We start from the raw sequence: 18,782 nt of genomic DNA, 5'->3' as shown, positions 1-18,782 counted from the left end.
TTTGCTGGGGCCTCCTCTCCCCCTCCCCCTCATACAGTATTTTGTCATGGGCACCCACCCCGCCCCCGCGAAACAAAATTCTGGCTACGTACCTGATCTGGACATTTGTGTCTTTGTGCGTGTATGCCCAGAAAAGGCACAGAGGCAGACCTTTACTGCACGTGGACTTTGACTCTGCCTGGTCGTGGCCAATGGTGTTGGTCGTCAGCAGGGGAACTCCTCGGTCGCAACAAGACAACAGCATTGCGAAACCCTCAAGCTTCAGTTGGTTTGGCGGCATAGACAAAGCCACGGGAGAAGGGACAGACATCGCCGTTTGGCACTCAATGCACGGATCACATAGCTCACTCAGAGTTTTTTGCGGCGATTACCTCCGCGTTCAAAAGAAGACGATGCCTTCCAACAGAAATTTTCATAGTGTCAAGCTTCTAGATGTAGAATTACTGCGGATGCTGCATACTACCATGATCGGGTAATTTGCAGGATACAGACCAGGTCTACCAGCACTGCTTTAGGCACCTGAAGGCGCTCCTATCCTCATCTGCCGGCACACCCGATGAAACATACGAGACATTTCTTTAGGAGGAAGCAGTCAATGACCTGTTCAGGTAAGTCCAACTTTCCAAAGTTTCTCCGCTGAAGCCATTCCATTTGGAAAGGCCTCAGAAAATGCAATGTGTAAAGAAAACAGGCAGAGATTGAAAAGGAAGTGTTGACAAAAATACGCTCATGTTTAAGTATAGGGGATACTTAAGCTTGCGCGTATTTTTGTCAATACGTTCTTTTCAGCCTCTGCCTCTTTTCTCTCCTCATTAGATTTTTGTGTGCCGTTTTCGAATGAAAAATGCTGGCTTCAACAGACAAACTCTGGAAAGTTGGACGTACCTGGTCAGGTCATTGACAGCTTCTTCTTACTGAAGAAATGTCTCGTCGATTTCTTCAGGTGTGTCGGCAGATAAGGATATTAGCTCTTCTTCTGCCTGAAAAAATGTCGCGTTGGTTTCATCAGGTCTGCCGATAGGTGAGGATAGGAGCACCTTCAGACGCCCAAAGCAGTACTGGCAGACCTGGTCTGTATCCTGTAAATTACCAGATCCTGGTAGCAATCAGCTTCCGTAGTGATTCAACATCTAGAAGCTTGACACTGTGAAACTTTTTGTTGGAAGGTATCTCCTTCTTGTGAACGCGGAAGTGGTCGGCGCAAAAAACTCTGAGGGAGCTACGAGCCGCGTGCATTGCGTGCACAACGGCGACGTCTGTCGCTTCTCCAGTTGCTTCGTCCACGCCGCCAAACCAAATGATGCACGAAGGTTTCGCAGTGCTGTTCCAACCGAGGAGTTCATCCGCTGACGACCAACGCAGTGGCCACGAACCAAGCAGAGTTAAAGTTCCCGTGCAGTGAAGCTCTGCATCTGTGCCTTTCCTGAGCATACACGCAGAAACACACAAATGTCTATATAACTTCACTCACGTGCCGACACCAACGCATTCGAAAAGAGTCTAGCTGAGCTGTCGCAGTAATCCACCTTGATGCGCTAAGAGTTGTGGATTCTCCAAATATTCTTCAATTGGAAGCGTTGACAAGCCGTCATATTTAGGTCGTGCATGGACAACTGTTCGTGCCGGAGTTATACTAAAGACTGATAGAGGCGCGTCTATTAGAATTGTAGAGAAGAAAAGGCACGACGCCTCGGGTACAAGTATACGGGGCGGTTAAGTTACGGTGGAGCAAAGGGGGATGTGTAGGTTTGCCCCGCGGTAAACGTGAGCTCAAATATCTTACCAGCGCCTGACAGCGACAGTGACTGCGAACCACGTATACTGCGTGGCAAACGTAAATAAACCTTCTTCTCGGCTTCGCCGTAACATAAGCGCCCCTAGCCTTGTACCGGAGGCGTCGTTCTTTCATGCCCTCCAGTTTTAATAAACGATACATGCGAAGTCCAAGCGCAATCAAGGCGCGTAAACTTTCATGAGTGCCTGTACAACCACAAGAAACAACAACAAAAAAAATCGGGAAAGATATTTTTTTATTAGAGCAAGCTATAACACATGAATTTCTTATTTGTGGGAAAAGACGTTACTTTTTCCTAAAAGAAAAAGCAAAAAGCAAAAAAAAAAAAATATGTATACCAGTCGCGAGTTCCGAAAAACACCGTAGTCAAGGCGCTTCGCAACCGCCACTTTGACCGCTTAGATCTTTTGAACCAAGCAAATGGTGTGACATATTTTTATACGTTCTTTTTCACTGGCCTAAGGAGAGTTATACACCAGAGATTTAATAAAATTGAGGCCGTTTTTTTTTATTTTGAGCAATTGTTTAAAAGTGTGCTTTTTCAAAATAATCTTTTCTCTGTTTATATTTTGATCGGAAGTTTTATATTCTTCGGGAATAATTTAGATTCCCTGGCCGATACTATGCATATTTGTTTAACCTGTTATTGCCATATATATTGAGGTAGACGGCCTGACAGTTAGTGCATTTGTTTCACCCGGTTTACAGTTACGAATATTTTAAATATTTGTTTAGTTCATGAGGTACATAATAGTTGTATGCAGTTGACTTAAACTTTGGTGTGTTACATGAAACAAAAAAAGTGTTGGCGTACCACTCTTTGCCTCCCTTGGCAAAGAGGTGGCAAGTAATGCAGTCCGCGGTGGGAGCAGGGCTGTCGCACGATCTCGAAACATTTTTAGTTCACGTAGTGAACTAAAAATGTTTCGACGCGTTTTTGAGAAAAAAGACGCGTTTTTGAGAAAAAACGTTCAGTTTCGAGCGATTTACTTCTGTGTACATCACATATAAAAAAAAAGATAAAAATGTTGAGTGACCTACATGTTCGATCTCTCGTGGACTCACCCACAAGTTGAAACAATTTTTAAATCCAATCGCTATCTTAAGTTATTCAGTAATATTTAAAATGAGCGCACACGAAAGTCATTTTTATAAAAATTGACTAACCGTTTTTAACCTTCTGTTTTTAACCTGTATTGTTTTTGATGTTTTGAACCTGTATTGCAGTAAGTAATGGTAATGGTATCTGTTCAGAGGCAGCAGGAAATGCTAAGCCATTATTGGATGGCAATTGGGTAACTTAGCTCATAGTGGGCTGGCTTCCCCAATAGTCACATAGCTGCACAGTATTCTTAATGTTACCCAGGCTGTGACCAATATTGATAAATATTGTTATAATCTGGGTGTAGTTGTCCAATATTATGCAATATATGCCAATATTAGTAAATATAAGGACAATCATAAAGTAGCTGGACAATATTATCCTGAATGTGCACAGCTTTGGTAAATATTCGGACAATCTTTATATAGCAGGACAATAATACCAATAATACCAAGATTACCAAGTATGTGTCCAATGTCGGTAACTATTAAAATAATTATGGTAAAGCTGTCAAATATTATCCAATTTGTCCCTGGGATTGGTAAATATTGCTGCGATCTTGGTACCGCTGGACAATATACAATTTATCCAGTATGTGCATATTATTGGTGAATATTGGAACATTATTGGTATAGCTAGACAATATTATCAATATTAAACACTATGTGCTCAATACCGGTAAATACAGGGATAATCATGATACAGCTCATCAATACTACACAGCATGTGAAAAATATTTGTAACTAGTGGGACACTCTTGTTATGGACCTTTCAAGCGGCAGTCTCGAACGAAGCGATTAACAGCGTGCGTCTCAGGTTTTGAGAGTGTACGTCGGTGTTGCCATAATGCACCGTGCTGTGGGTTCTCTCATCAGTGGGCTGTAGATCTCTGCGTAGGCGCCATTCCGGATGGTGAGAATGGCTAAACTTATGCAATTAATTTTTTTTTTTTTTATGACGAATAGAAGCTTTTCCGTTTTCTAAAGAAAGCATTGTACAGTTTCTGGGGTCCAAAGCAATTGAAAGCTATTTTTGCTGAGTCCGCGTGCGAGAGAACGAATGCAACAGGAAGGTTTATTTAATTTGATGCTGATTTTTTTACGACGCCATACACTGAGTCGTTTCAATCGACAAGGTTCTTAACGGTCAAAAATATTTGACCACACAAGATGGCCGAAAGCCGTGCGTATTCCCCGCTCACAACATAGATTTCAACAGTGTCATCAATTAAACAACCTATATTGTATGTACCCCACAGTGCCACGTCATCCTAGAATGATTTGTTTGAGAAATGTTTCAAGTACCGCAGCACATTCAATACAGAGTGTAGACGACAGGCATTTCATTATGATCGGAAGGAATCCAGCTTGTTTTAGGGCAAGTTTTCAAGAGAGCTGCTTTTTTGCGAAGCATCAAAACAAAACAATGCATTTGTCTGTCCCGTCCCTATATCTCGGAGCCAATCGAGTATTTTTTGCGAAAACCCGAAACATAGCCGGAAAAGCTGACATTGCACTGTTTTCTTAGTCACCGATGCATTCGTGTCTCGAAAGTCGCGTGCCAGGCTATCCTAATGAACTGGTATCTACGCTTAATATAAATAACAGATATCCGCGGGAATTGTGGGGTAATCTTTCGGGTGTAACGTAATATACAAAAGCGGGGCTGTTTGAAGCAGCCTTAAATTACCGCGCCTCTGTAGCTGACCGGGCTCAAAGACTAGCGGTAACAAGAGCCTATCTACAAAATCTTTCTGCTTATAGTCAATAATGTCATAAACATATAGGCATGCTATAGTCACTGCATCTGGATCACAGTGCTCGTGGTCCAGTGGTTCGGACTGACCCACCCACGCTGTAGGTGAAGCCGGTAGTTATAAAGGAGGGGTCTCACACTCATTTGGACGTATAGGCGGAAGATAGCCCACCCACAAAACGTTGAGGGCCATTATAAGGGTGCGGGAGGCGGGGGAGGGTCGATATATATTGTCACGGGTGGAAAAGAACTCGACAGATGTGAACTAAATATAAAAGATGAAACAACAAACAAAATTGTTAAAAAAAATACTAGCGTTGTGACAGCACAAATGCGGGCAGCGATTGGGCAGTGAACAAACAGCCAGCGAGATTGAGGCAGACCCGACAAGGTCCCGCGCCCCTCCTTATCTGGCGTGCGCCACCATCTCGAAAATTCGGCCTGGAAAGTCCGAGACTCGTGTGTTCGGGTGAAAATAAACAAGCACTTACGAGGGAAAAGAAGCAAGACGATATGAAAAACGCTACGTCCCGAGTAACAATAAACGCGAATAATCTAGAAGTCAGTGAGCGAGCTTTGCCTGCTCGGCCCTGCGCATGAAAATATTAGGACAAAAAACAACAACAGCAGATGACTTCCACGTTGCAAAGCAGCCCAGCGTTTCGGCGACACCAATAGATTTCATAAAGAAGGGATGTCGAGCTATCTGCTTTTTGTAAAATATCCGTTTTGACAGTGCAATCTTTATTTTTAATTTATCCTTACGATTACTTCGCGCTTGTATCTAGTGGGATTTCAAGATTTCAAACATCACCGCGCCGATAGTTTCGAACGCTACTAGATACCAAGCACACGATCGTACACTTGGTCGCTAAATTCACTCGGGAGGCATCCGAGTTAAATATGTCTCTAAAGATATTCTTTGCATATAGTGTTTTTTCTCTTCCTGAAGAATGCTATAACAGAAGCACAACAAAGTACTGGCGTCTGAACGGTATGAAACAAGAAACAAACATCGACCTTAAAAAGAAACTGATTAGTGCCAAATATGTTGAAATGTCATAAGAGCCAATCTAAGTTTCAGCTAAAAATGAAGTGACATCTTGAGGTCATTATTTATGGCGCCATCCAGCCCTCAAACCCCCCATAAAACGGGAGCTTGCGTACCCTCGGAGTCGCAAGCCCTCGGGAATCACGCGCCCTCGAAAGTCGCGCACCTTCGGGAGACGCGCGCACTCGGGAGTTGCGCGCCCTCGGGAGTCGCGCATCCTCGGAGATCATCCGCCCTAAGGAGTCGCGCGCCCTCAGGAGTCGCGCGCCCTCAGGAGTCGCGCGTCCTCGGAAGTTGCGCGGCCTCGGAGTCGCACGCCCTCGGGAACCACGCGCCCTCGGAAGTCGCGCGCCTTTGTGAGTCGCGCGCGCTGGGAGTCGCGCGCCCTCGAAAGTTGCGCGGCATCGGGAGTTGTGCGCCCTCTAGTCGCGCGCTCTCGGCAGTCGCGCACTCTCAAAAGACGCGCGCCCTCGGGAGTCGAGCGTCCTCGGGAGTCGCGCGCCCTCGGAAGTCGCGAACCCTCGGGAGTCGCGCGTCCTCGGGAGTCACACGCCCTCGAGAGTGGCGCACCCTCGGGAGTCGCGAGCCCTCGGAAGTCGCGCGCGCCCTCGGTAGTCGCGCGCTCGGGAGTCGAGCGCCCTCCGAAGTCACGCGTCGTCGGGAGTCGCACGCCCTCGGGAGTTGCGCACCCTCGAAAGTCTCGAGCCCTCGAAAGTCGCGCACCCTCGGAGTCGCACGCCTTGGGTATCACGCGCCCTCGGAAGTTGCGCGCTCAGGCGTCGCGCGCCCTCCGATGTCACGGCCCTCGGTAATCGTGCGCGCTCGGGTGTCGCACGCCCTCCGGAGTAACGCGCGCACGGAAGTCGCGTTCCCTCGGGTCGCCCGCCCTCGAATTTCAAGCACCCTCAGAAGTCGCGCGAACTCGAGAGACCCGCGCGCGGGGAAGTCGCATGCCCTGGAGAGTCACGCGCCCTCGGGAGTCAGGCGCGATCGAGAGTCGCACGCGCTCAAGAGTTATGGGCACTCGAGAGTCGCGCGCGCTCGAGAGTCGCCCGCGCTCGAGAGTCGCGCGCGCTCGAGAGTCGCGCGCGCACGAGAGTCGCGCGCCATCGGGAGTCGCGAACCCTCGGGAGTCGTACGCCCTCGGGAATCACGCACCCTCGCAAGTCGTGCTCCTTTGAGGGCGCACGTCCTCGAAAGTCGCGCACCCTCGGAGTCGCACGCCTTGGGGAGTCGCGCCGCGCTCGGGAGTCGCGCCGCGCTCGGGAGTCGCGCCGCGCTCGGGAGTCGCGCCGCGCTCGGGAGTCGCGCCGCGCTCGGGAGTCGCGCCGCGCTCGGGAGTCGCGCCGCGCTCGGGAGTCGCGCCGCGCTCGGGAGTCGCGCCGCGCTCGGGAGTCGCGCCGCGCTCGGGAGTCGCGCCGCGCTCGGGAGTCGCGCCGCGCTCGGGAGTCGCGCCGCGCTCGGGAGTCGCGCCGCGCTCGGGAGTCGCGCCGCGCTCGGGAGTCGCGCCGCGCTCGGGAGTCGCGCCGCGCTCGGGAGTCGCGCCGCGCTCGGGAGTCGCGCCGCGCTCGGGAGTCGCGCCGCGCTCGGGAGTCGCGCCGCGCTCGGGAGTCGCGCCGCGCTCGGGAGTCGCGCCGCGCTCGGGAGTCGCGCCGCGCTCGGGAGTCGCGCCGCGCTCGGGAGTCGCGCCGCGCTCGGGAGTCGCGCCGCGCTCGGGAGTCGCGCCGCGCTCGGGAGTCGCGCCGCGCTCGGGAGTCGCGCCGCGCTCGGGAGTCGCGCCGCGCTCGGGAGTCGCGCCGCGCTCGGGAGTCGCGCCGCGCTCGGGAGTCGCGCCGCGCTCGGGAGTCGCGCCGCGCTCGGGAGTCGCGCCGCGCTCGGGAGTCGCGCCGCGCTCGGGAGTCGCGCCGCGCTCGGGAGTCGCGCCGCGCTCGGGAGTCGCGCCGCGCTCGGGAGTCGCGCCGCGCTCGGGAGTCGCGCCGCGCTCGGGAGTCGCGCCGCGCTCGGGAGTCGCGCCGCGCTCGGGAGTCGCGCCGCGCTCGGGAGTCGCGCCGCGCTCGGGAGTCGCGCCGCGCTCGGGAGTCGCGCCGCGCTCGGGAGTCGCGCCGCGCTCGGGAGTCGCGCCGCGCTCGGGAGTCGCGCCGCGCTCGGGAGTCGCGCCGCGCTCGGGAGTCGCGCCGCGCTCGGGAGTCGCGCCGCGCTCGGGAGTCGCGCCGCGCTCGGGAGTCGCGCCGCGCTCGGGAGTCGCGCCGCGCTCGGGAGTCGCGCCGCGCTCGGGAGTCGCGCCGCGCTCGGGAGTCGCGCCGCGCTCGGGAGTCGCGCCGCGCTCGGGAGTCGCGCCGCGCTCGGGAGTCGCGCCGCGCTCGGGAGTCGCGCCGCGCTCGGGAGTCGCGCCGCGCTCGGGAGTCGCGCCGCGCTCGGGAGTCGCGCCGCGCTCGGGAGTCGCGCCGCGCTCGGGAGTCGCGCCGCGCTCGGGAGTCGCGCCGCGCTCGGGAGTCGCGCCGCGCTCGGGAGTCGCGCCGCGCTCGGGAGTCGCGCCGCGCTCGGGAGTCGCGCCGCGCTCGGGAGTCGCGCCGCGCTCGGGAGTCGCGGCGCTAACGTTTTGGTGCGCTAGGCTCTTGGCGCTCTAATGTTGCTGCGCGCGCGACTCGCAAATACGCTCGCAAGCGCACACTCGCGAGCAACGTCGCTAACGTTGCTCGCGCTCCGAGGTTGCAGTGACTAGCAGTGACCCTTCCAAGCACGCGCGCTCGTGCAGTGCGAGAATCGTTCAGGGGAACATGTTTTTGCAAGTAGCTTGAGCTTCACTATCACGTAAAGTGAAACATACGGGCTCTCAAAAGCTATGAAAGAACGCAATAAAATAATAAAGCTGAATGGGACACTGAGGCCGCGAGCTGTATAAATCTTTTTTTTATATTATTTTTTTTTTATTTTCTAGACGTTTTATTATCGCGCGTCTACAGATGCTGACAGATGATTGCATTCGAACGTGGCACGTGCAAAATCGAATGTTACAGCGCCGCCTGGATAGTGCTGCCAGCATAATATGGTCGCGCCTTGCGGACACGCTCGCGCCCTCTGCCCGAGAGTCACGCAGCGTCGAGCTCCGCCGGTCGCGCCGGTTACGCCAAGACGCCGGAGTACAGGGAGTATTCTCTGGCGGCCACAGCTGTGTGCGCGAATATTGAGCGCGTGCTAATGGCGAGCTTCCACAGTTCTTTTGCAACGTGCATTCCGCACCATCAAGAGTGCCAGTATTAGCAGCCTACTGATGTGAGCTCGTTCTGAGCACGCGCTCTAAACACGACCCACAAATATGGCGTCCAGTGAATACTCCCAATAGAGCGTCGGGTTTTCGCCGACGTGACGTCGCTGTGACGCGCTTGCATGCACGCACGCGTTACGCCGGAGTATAACAGAGCCTTAATAAAGATTTAACAAGCGGCAGAGTACAGTAGACTCATGCAATGCGTAAATAAACAAAAGAAATCGCGTTCTAGAAAGTAACTAACGTAAGTGCATTTCATAATCATGAAAGAATCTTTTTGAGGAGGGCAGAAAATTATTTTCCAGCCTTATATTATAGGTATTTCATTCCAAACTAAGCACCATAAAATTAGATCAGCCTTTGTCTATATCCATTATGGCATGGCGGTAAATTAAACAAATATTTCGCTGCAGCCCTTGTTTGTCTTCCTGAAGATCGACATAATTTCACATGCTGCACAAAGGGAAAACTGCATTCGTGTTGTGACGGACGTGAACCCGATCCGGTGGATGTATGTGACAGCAGGCTACAAGTTACAAGTTCACCTAATTTGCTGCTGTGTAGACGCTCCTGCGTGTGGAGTGGTGCAGAACCATGTCCTGTACTCTGGATATTTTTTGGATGCCCATGGTGTCTCATCAAAGGGAGCATGTGGCAGGTAGGCTGGCACTTTGTACATCTCCTCTATGTGACATACTATTGCAGTGCTGAGGGTTACTCCTTCTTATTGCTTTCCTCGAAGTACCACTTCTATGGTGTAAAACAATCAAGCGTTGAAGTTTTGCAACCAGCATGTCAGACCAAATTACATAAGTTCAAGCTATGTATGCTTTTTACATATGAGACGCTAGTACAGTGGGCATCAAAATGAGCTGGCTTGTAGGAACGCTGGCCGAAGTGACTAAACTTCCACATGAGGCATGCCTGTCACGATAAGCCATTGAGAGTGAGGCTAAAAGGACTGTCGCGAATTTGGGAACAGGGGAGGATGGTATTAATGATAAGCGACGCATCTAGGGCGACCTTGGTGCCACTCTTTGCACATCAGCCTGTTGGTTTTAATGCATCATCTTAGAGAGCAGCTCGGCAGCCATTGTTTTCCTTTTTTTGTTTAAGGTCACTTGAAACATTATGACATGGAATTAGCGCAGATGGCTCATAATTTTGGACTTTACTTATAGACAAACAAAATAAAGGGAACAAATCACAAAATACCCAAAAGATTAACAAATCAATATTTTTTACTCTTATTCTCATCACAAAAAGGCGACAATGAATGGCACGCGACTCTCTCAGATGATGCATCAAACACAACAGCCAGACATGTAAAGATTCTTGTTAAGTTCACCCTAGATTTGTCACTTAACTTAATTATTGCCATCCTCCCCCGCATATGAAATTGCGGAAGTCCCTCCAGTCCCGCACCCAATGACTTATCGCAGAAGTCCCTCCAGTCCCGCACCCAATGACCCGATGCGGGATTTTTGTCGCTCCGACCAGCGTTGCAACAAGCTAGCTCATTTTGACTAGCTTTACAACTCCAATTGCAACATGGTTTATAAATAGGGCTCCGTGTTTTCGGAGTTTATTTTTCATGATTTTCGGAAGGTGTTTTTCGGAGCTTATTTTGTAGCGAAAATTCGGTGTTTATCGAAGTTTATTTTTCATATATTCCCAATTCTCCGAAATTCGGAGATTAATTTCGCAGTGTTTCCTATTAAAAATAATAAATAATAACCGGATGCAAACGTATGCCAGGTAAAAAATAAAACGCGCTTGTATCAATTAAGATTTCTTCAGTTGAATTGGACGTTGGTGTCATTGGCAATACTAATTTGTTCCACGGCAAACGTCGCACACAAGTGTGGCTTCGATAAACGTCGATACCTTAAAATGAATAAACTGCCGGAGATAGCCGCAAGGAAGCTCGTAGTCATCCCATCAATCTATCCCGCGGCCACACGAGGTAAATGTAATAGAGAAGTTTCAACTGCCCTCTTCCCTATTCTATACAATCTCTATGGTCCATAGCTTTCACTGTTGCCCCCAGAAACATACCCTCTTCTTTCTCTAAATCCCAAATCCGATGGCCCAAACTGGAAACCAAAAGAGTGGCTTTTGCCGTGATACGAATGGTACGATGACCTGTTTCCCTGAACCAACCTTGACGAGACAAGCCGTAACACCCCCTTTTGACATCGGTCCGAGGCTTGAAATATAAATATGGAGTCATTTTCCCAGGACCATTGAGCCTGCGCTGCCGAAAACAAAAACAAAAATTTTTTTTTTTTTTCGGGGGGGGGGGGGGGGGGGGGGAGGGGGATGTTGGCATGGGCACATAACAATTCGGAGTTTATCGGATAAATCCGAATAGCCAAACATTTTACCGGCGGGTGTTTTTCGAATTTATCCGAAAACACGGAGCCCTGCCTATAAAGCAATTAAAAAGTTTACAGATTTTGGTTTTGTAAGGGTTATCGCCTTATCTAATATCTGTCAAGCATCGCAAACACAAAGTGAAAACTGCATTCACCTAACCCTAGCGTTTTTTTGTTTTACGAAATTTTGTTGGAAAGAAAAAGCAACGTTCTTTATCAGCAAGATTTGGAAAGCTAGAAGGAATGGAATGTTGCGTGTGTACCCGTGAAATTACATAGTGACAGCGAAACTTACGTCTTAGTAGTGTTATGTGTGAGTATTCTTGTGTCAGGCTTGTGCCAGTATTGTTGTGCAAAGTGCGTAAAATGAAAACTCAAAACGTTGCATCGTCCTTTATATGTCTATTCATTGTCGTTTTGACATCTCAAACAAAAAAAAAGTTTTGCCTTCGAGATACTTCTGTTAGGTGTGGAACAGTCAGTAATTGTGATGAGATTCGTGTGCTATTATTGTACCTTTTTATTTTTTGCAGGATGCATACGCTACCAGCAGGAGGAGGGTGAGCCGGCTGAGAGGACAGAGGAGTCCATATCAAGGGACGCAAAACTTGCGGAGCGATTCCGGGAGCCTACAGAAGGCGTCAAAGGAGCATCTGCGCTCGCTAGTGTGACCAACTTCGACCCCGTCTGGGATAATCCTGTTGATTGCATGCACTCTGTGCTACTCGGTGTCATGAGGAAGTTGACAGAGCTCCTTCTAGGATCGTGATATTTCGATCAGAGATTCTACATTGGTAAGCCTTTTCGTGAAGATAACTACTAGCGCATTTTCTTACTTTGGGTTTTTTCAGACAGTTTCTCCTCTGGGAGCGGCTCTTTTGAATTAGTGAATACAAAAAATATTGCTTGAAAGTAGCTACAATTAATCATGAGTACATGAGAGCAAACAGAAAATTGGGGGACAACGACTCAAAACATGCTGGGATTGGCAGCGGCAGCTGTTGCTTTCTTGGAACATGGGATTTAGAAGGAAGCATTTTCGGCCCATCTTTGCTGACTTCTCTGTGCCTTTTTCTCGTAAACGTGGTGACACACTTAGCACATACGCATTGCCTCTCATGCGTAATAAGCAGGGTCCTGTTCTTTTTGCTTTTCTCTTCTATGGGCCTCCGTCTATTCTGCTCAGTGCGGCGCGGTTGCCGTTCCCACTCCTCAGACTGGAAGCGAATCTCCCATTGTCTGGCCGTGTCTTGGGGGAGGGGGCTGGAAAACTGAGCGAGCACGCCCGGGTTTTTTGTGGACGTGCGGCAGAACATTCCAGCTGCCAGTGCAAAATGTGTCAAATGCTCGAGTCGTGGCTGAAGCGCATCATTGCATCCCCTGCCGACCTGGTTCCGAGGTCACAGAAACGTGATGCACGTGCTTATCAGCATGTGTGTTCTTCCACTTCTGTACATGCCCAAGCAGCACTTTGTGAATGGGCCATCACTGGCAAGTGTACTATGGCCAACCAAATTTTCGATGGGCGAGGCCTGGCCAAAGTGCTCGGCAGTAGCAGTGTTTTGGTCCTCGTCTGGTGGCTTGCCATTCACTTTATGCCAGTCGCTGGCCATTCACTTTAGGCAAGTTTCTGAACATTTACGTTTGGCCAGTGACTGACGATTCACCTTTGGCCAGTCACTGGCCATTCCTTTTTGGCCAGTGACTGGCCATTCACTTTAGGCCGGTGGCTGGCCATTCATATTTGGCCAGTGACTGGCCATTCACCTTTGGCCAGTGACTGGACATTTACCTTTGGCCAATCACTGGCCATTTCATTTTAGCCACTCATCGGCCATTCACTTCTGGCCAGTCACTTTTGACCAGCCACTGGTCTATTGATTTTGGCCAGCCACTGGCTAGTCGGTTTCGGCCAGCCAGTGGCCATTCACTTTTGACCAGCCTCTGGCCATTCCCGCTTGGCCAGCCACTAGCCATTGACTTCCGGCCACTCACTGGCCGAAAGTGGCTGTAGTTATACACTTCATATATATAGTTTATCACAGACTGCCACAAAATGTTGGTGTTCCTCAGAAAACTTTCAAAAATTTCGGGAGCTCAAATTTGAAAACTCAAACTTGAGCTCCCGACACATCAAGCGAAGCTGCTGCAAAGTTGCTCAATATTTATTGGACTTTTTGAGTACTGCGTCTTACGACGCTGGTTGCGACCACCACTCCAGTCGTCCTTGGTACTACCATTAAGTTTCCCCGGTAATGTAACAGTAAATAAAGAAGAAGTAACTTTAGGTAAAGGGACAGTGCAACGATGTTCAGTTAAAATATTTTTCACTTTACACAAGCTTGCTGGCACCAATGGGAAAGAGAAGCCTTGAGTACACAGTAAACGTCGTTAGGCAGGCACTAGAAATTGTTTGAACAAAAACCTGCTGCTGCTCTTCATGGCGATAATAAATATGTGTAAAGTTCCCCAATCACAACACCTATTTGTTCTGCAAATGATGCCACATCTGAGATTTAGTGCACTAAAGACAATCGAAAAGCATTCATTGCGAATCCTTCCATCATGTAATGTAAAAAAGACCAAAATAAACAGAAAGGACATATTTGTGGTGTCTCTAAATGCTGTCTTTCAATTTTTTTTTCATCCTCTTTCTCAGGTTTGCTTGGTAGTACTATTTTGTATTGCATCCCTCAGATATAAAACATCTGATTTAACTTCCAGTTTAGTATTCGTTGCATGACTCGCAATAATATTCAATATATATTTACAGTTTCACCTCAAGAAGGGGGTAGGTGTGATCGTGACAAGGCTGTGAAGAAAGAGCATAATGCAGCAAGTGAAGCCTACAATGGTTTTGAAGGAGACTCCACGATCTATATGGTCGCAAGCTGGGCTGCAGCTCGGAATGTAAACGGGGTGCTAGCGCCGAATAAGAGAGTTTCAGGCGAATTGCCTAAGCCAGCCCTGGCCCCAGAAAAGGTTGACGTTGTCGAGGGTGAGCTTGTAAGTCAATAACAAACGTTATCAAGTGTATACCATTTTGCTATTTCACTTGCAGCTACTTTGTCCTACTGGAATAATTACAAGGTTAATGTCACACCAGTACCGTTTAACCTGAAAGATATCTTGACAGAAAGAATGCAAGATTCAGCCAAGGCAGACAGGCCGCGGCTGAGCCAGCAGAACTGTGTAAATCACTGATGAGTGATGCAATGAATTTTGACACTAAGCAGATGCAGTTTGCTATTTAGTTTACTATATGAAAGATTCCGTAGCACCAACTTAGACCAGCTGCAGCTGGGATCAGTTGCGACTAGAACCAACTGGGGCCAGTTGCAACTAAAATGTGTACCTTAAGTCAGTTCAACTGAGTCCAGTTAGAACTCAGAAATTTTCACCTTGGTAAATTGCAGAAATCGCAGATGAGGGGATCATCAGCATTTCGGAGGTGCTTCAACTCATGCACATACGAAGTTTGTAAGGATGCATCTTCCTTGTAGCTCTTCGCACAAACTTGCTCTTCGCACAAATAAATGGGCCGCTCTTCAAAGGCACAAATGAGGATCCATCTCGCAGGCTGCTATGATGGCAAATCGAAGCTCTTCCTTTTCTGGAGTTATGTAAAAGACGTGAGTCTAGTTGCTCATGGCGCCATTTTCTACCTAATCCTCTTGCATATGACCGACTTCAAAGGCGGCCGTGAGCCGAACCTCTAACAGAACGTTCTCCGGACCTTCTAAAGCTTCTCAGTGTACTGTAGCACACCACAACAGGTACTTGAGCGTTAATTGGCGTGTCAGGAGTGTGAGTTTGTAATAAAATAAGGTAAACCGGAAGCAATGAGTGCAAGATTCGAGTATAAGACTGTCGACGTTCGTAAACAAAGAGGCACCCGACGTCTGATTCAATATTTGTCGTAAAATTTTTATTTTCATTGCACCTCCGAGTAAGTAAATTTTCATATTCTTTATTCAGTTTTACTTTCTTTGTGATCATGAGTGCCAGAGTTGAGGGGAGGCCTACGTTAATTTGACAAGTATCTTTATTGCGCCCCCAGCCATTCATATCAGAGAAGCAGCTCCAGCTGGTCCAGTGAGCTGAGCCAGGAGGTGGCGCCATCTGAGAGATCCATTCGAAAACCGCCTTATCCCCTCTGCTTCTCCAGCTAGGCGGCGTTTCTCGCAGACCAAACCAGCTTTTGGATTATAACTTTTGATAAACATGATGGTAAGTTCTTATACATTCGAGCGTATTAGCGAGTCGTTTTTAGAGCACACGGATTTTAGATCATGAGCGGTGCAGTTGATTCGCTTCGTGAAACCCTACGTGAAACCGTAAGTGAAATTTACATGTTTTAGCGAACCGTAAAACTGGCGCACCCGTGTAAACGATGTCGATGATTGCGTTTGACCGGCAACGCCACCTTTTGGTACACATGTAAAACATTCTGTGGCTACTCGTGTTTCCGACGTACGATGATGTCGTAGGCACCCATTTGCACGGTGCGCGATATAAAGACAAGAAGGACAAGCGTGTGCTGCGAGACCAGCCAAGGAGCTCAAGATACGGAACGATCGGCGGGACATAATAAGCTCTCTGTGGTCTCAGCTGCCGTTCATGGGTTCCGCACATCTAATGTAAATATTGTGAAATATTGTAGGTACAGCATTAGAGAGTAAAGTACCGCGTACTTAGAAATTGCTGACCCTGACGTAATGGATTACGCATCTGACCTTCGTACAACAATGCAACAACTCAGACCTTCGGTAGATTGCAAGCAAGCCACCACTGAAGTCTTCATAGACCAAGACCTCGATACCGGTTCGCACGTTCTCCAATGACATGACGCGGTGCGAAAACCATTACAACCACCTTATGACGGCCCCTTCAAGGTACTCCGACGACATCCTAAGTACTCTACGCTGTAAATTAGCAACCGAGAAGAAAATGCCTCATTGGACCAACTTAAGCCTGCCTATCTCGATACCAACCGGGCCTATAAACAATTCGCACCAAAACCAGTCATCACGTAAACGAACAGACCAAAAACCGTCCGATTTTCAAACTCTCCAACCACCTGACCCGCACACCATCTCGAAGCTTGTTCGGACTCCGCTTCTAGGGGGGAAGCTGGTGTAGGGACCTATTTGGACGGTGCGCGATAGAAGACACAAAGGACAAGCGCGTGCGGCGAGACCAGCCAAGGAGCTCGAGATACAGAACGATCGGCGGGACATAATAAGCACAGACCGAGTGCGTTGGTATGAATAATTAAACTTGAGGAAAAAACGAGAAGGGACGTTTTCGTTTCCCTCAATTTTAATTATACATAATAAGCTATCTGTGATCTCAGCTACCGTTCATGGATTCCGCACATTTAATGTAAATATTGTAATATATTGAAGATAAAGTAATAAAGATTAAAGTACCGTGCCTACAATGTAGACCAGACGGCCGACGTAGCATTTACAAGGCGGATTTTTAAGACCTGGGAAGCTAAATAAAGTGGAAAATGTTCGAACAACTGCAAAGGTTGGTGGTGTGTCTCCGTCATCTTGAACGTCAACGATCGTTTCCGTTGCGTGCCATTGAACCAAGTCATTTCTTCTGCACGCGGTCGCCACGGCAGCTAGTCAGCCCGCAGATAACAAACAATTACAAGCATGCGTAGTTTACAGCATTCACGATCGCTTACCATTGCGAGCAGACCTCAAAATGCCTTGGGTCAACCTCTTAAATGCAGCAGAACAACAGGATGGCAAATCGCCTCCCGCTGTTTTTAGCCGAAAGCTCGGCTATGTCGGCGAAGTCAGTCACCAAACCAACCGCCATCTTTTTTACCTAAGACGTGAACGGTGCTGGCTGTGTTGCGCTGACAACTCCAACGGCTGGAGTGGGGAACGAATGAGAAGCTCACCCCGAATCCTTCAACGACTCGCGCGCCCATGCGCAGTGGCCTTTCGAACACATTGCGCCCATGCGCAATGTGTTCGAGGACAAACCGTCCGTGTGGAAACGACTCGGTAAAACTTCCTATTTGCATCTGGTCCCAACCGCCAGCGCTGCATTTTGGCGGAGTCTAAATCTTCGTAAAGGCGCAACTTATTTTCGCGATGCGACAACGTGGTTCTCGTTTCTCGGGAGCTTCCTGTACTTTCTTTAATTTTATTTCAAGGGTGCGGAGCGAGCATAGATAAACAGCCACGCGTCTTTTCTTTCCGACCCCTAAGGTAGATGCGTGATTTCTGCAGCATGACCGCAAAAAGTAAATCAATATTCAGCCTATCAATCAAACTGCGTAAATATAATGATCACATGAAATACATACCACGCAGATGCACACTCTGTTTTGAGCGCAATCCGGGCGTAAAAAAATCTTTATATAAATAAACCAATGAAATGTTTTCACAAATTTGTTTTAGGTGGTGCATTTAATATATCTATACTTTATAATTATAGATTAAAAAAAAATCTCTCAGCCTAAAAGCACCTTTTTATCCTATGCATAGGAAGAAAAACTGCCAAAACAATTTTGGCTGACGCTGCAACTCAAGGATGGTGCTACACACGCTGGGTTTTGCTGAATCAGCTTATATGCATTCATCTAAGAAGCGCTTTCACGTTTTTGTAATATATTTCGCCGCTTTTGAATAGCGGCGTCAACCAAGCGGTTTTTCTCGCTTACCTACCTGTACATAAGAAAAAAGAACTGCTTTGCAGTTCCTGCGTACACTTGAAGAAGTATTTATTTAAGCTATTCATAAACCGTATGCATGCTTTAAAGCGATGTCGTTTCATACCTGACACTGCGGTGCAGAAAAAAAGGACAAAAAAAAAAGAAAAACGTTTAGCCGAAGGAAGAGACACGGAAGAGAACGTCTAAATTCTGCATCTGTTCCTTCGACCAGAAGTTTTAGAGTGCAGCTCCAAGGCGCCCGTTTTCGGCTTGAGCGGCGCCGCCGTCGGCGGAACCGCACGCGTTGCATATTGGAATAATGGAACCACACGTGACCGCGCGTTGCATTATAAGAAAATTTCCTCGCTTAATTTAGCGGGAAAATTTCTCTGCTAAATTTAGCGAAAAATATTCCGTGCTAAATTTAGCGGATAGATTTCCCCGCAAGATTTAGATGAAAAAAATACCTGTTAAATTTAGCCGAAAAAGTTCCCTGCTATATTTAGCGAACAAATATCCCCGCTAAATGTAGCGACAAAATTTCAAAGATAAATTTAGCGAAGACATTTTCCTGCTAAACTTAGCGGTAAAAAGTTCCTCGCTAAATTTAGCGCAATAAAGTCCACGCATAATTTAGAAGAAACGTTTTGTGCTAAACAGGGAGGGGAGGAGGAGAGGAGGAAGGGAGGATACAAAAAAAGAGGAGGGGCATAGCCTCCCTTGTCCTCCTCAAGGGCTGCGCTCTAAATCGACA

At 48.5% G+C, this 18,782-nt stretch overlaps 1 protein-coding gene across 1 annotated transcript; it reads right to left on the bottom strand.

Moving 5' to 3' along the window:
* Nucleotides 1-5,844: 5,844 nt before the first annotated feature.
* On the bottom strand, nt 5,845-9,600 carry LOC120839512 (putative uncharacterized protein DDB_G0281733). The gene is made up of 4 exons (XM_042294186.1): nt 9,546-9,600; nt 7,571-7,828; nt 7,177-7,234; nt 5,845-5,869 (listed from the first exon to the last, which is right to left on the bottom strand). Exons 1-4 carry the CDS (start codon nt 9,598-9,600, stop codon nt 5,845-5,847), a joined length of 396 nt encoding a protein of 131 aa, XP_042150120.1.
* Nucleotides 9,601-18,782: the final 9,182 nt, after the last annotated feature.

Source organism: Ixodes scapularis, unplaced genomic scaffold (assembly GCF_016920785.2).
Source record: "Ixodes scapularis isolate PalLabHiFi unplaced genomic scaffold, ASM1692078v2 PGA_scaffold5__190_contigs__length_132052651, whole genome shotgun sequence".
NCBI lineage: Eukaryota > Metazoa > Arthropoda > Arachnida > Ixodida > Ixodidae > Ixodes > Ixodes scapularis.
Note: the sequence above shows the minus strand (reverse complement) of the source record. Positions and strands in the feature narration are given on the sequence as shown.

Coding starts and splice junctions, on each gene's coding strand:
- LOC120839512 (XM_042294186.1), bottom strand. CDS start 9,600: ATGGGCATCCAAAAAATATCCAGAGTACAGGACATGGTTCTGCACCAC. Junction 7,235..7,570: donor GCGCGACTCCCGAGCGCGGC/GCGACTCCCGAG, acceptor GCGACTCCCGAG/CGCGGCGCGACTCCCGAGCG. Junction 5,870..7,176: donor CGGCGCGACTCCCGAGCGCG/GCGCGACTCCCG, acceptor CGTCTCCCGAAG/GTGCGCGACTTTCGAGGGCG.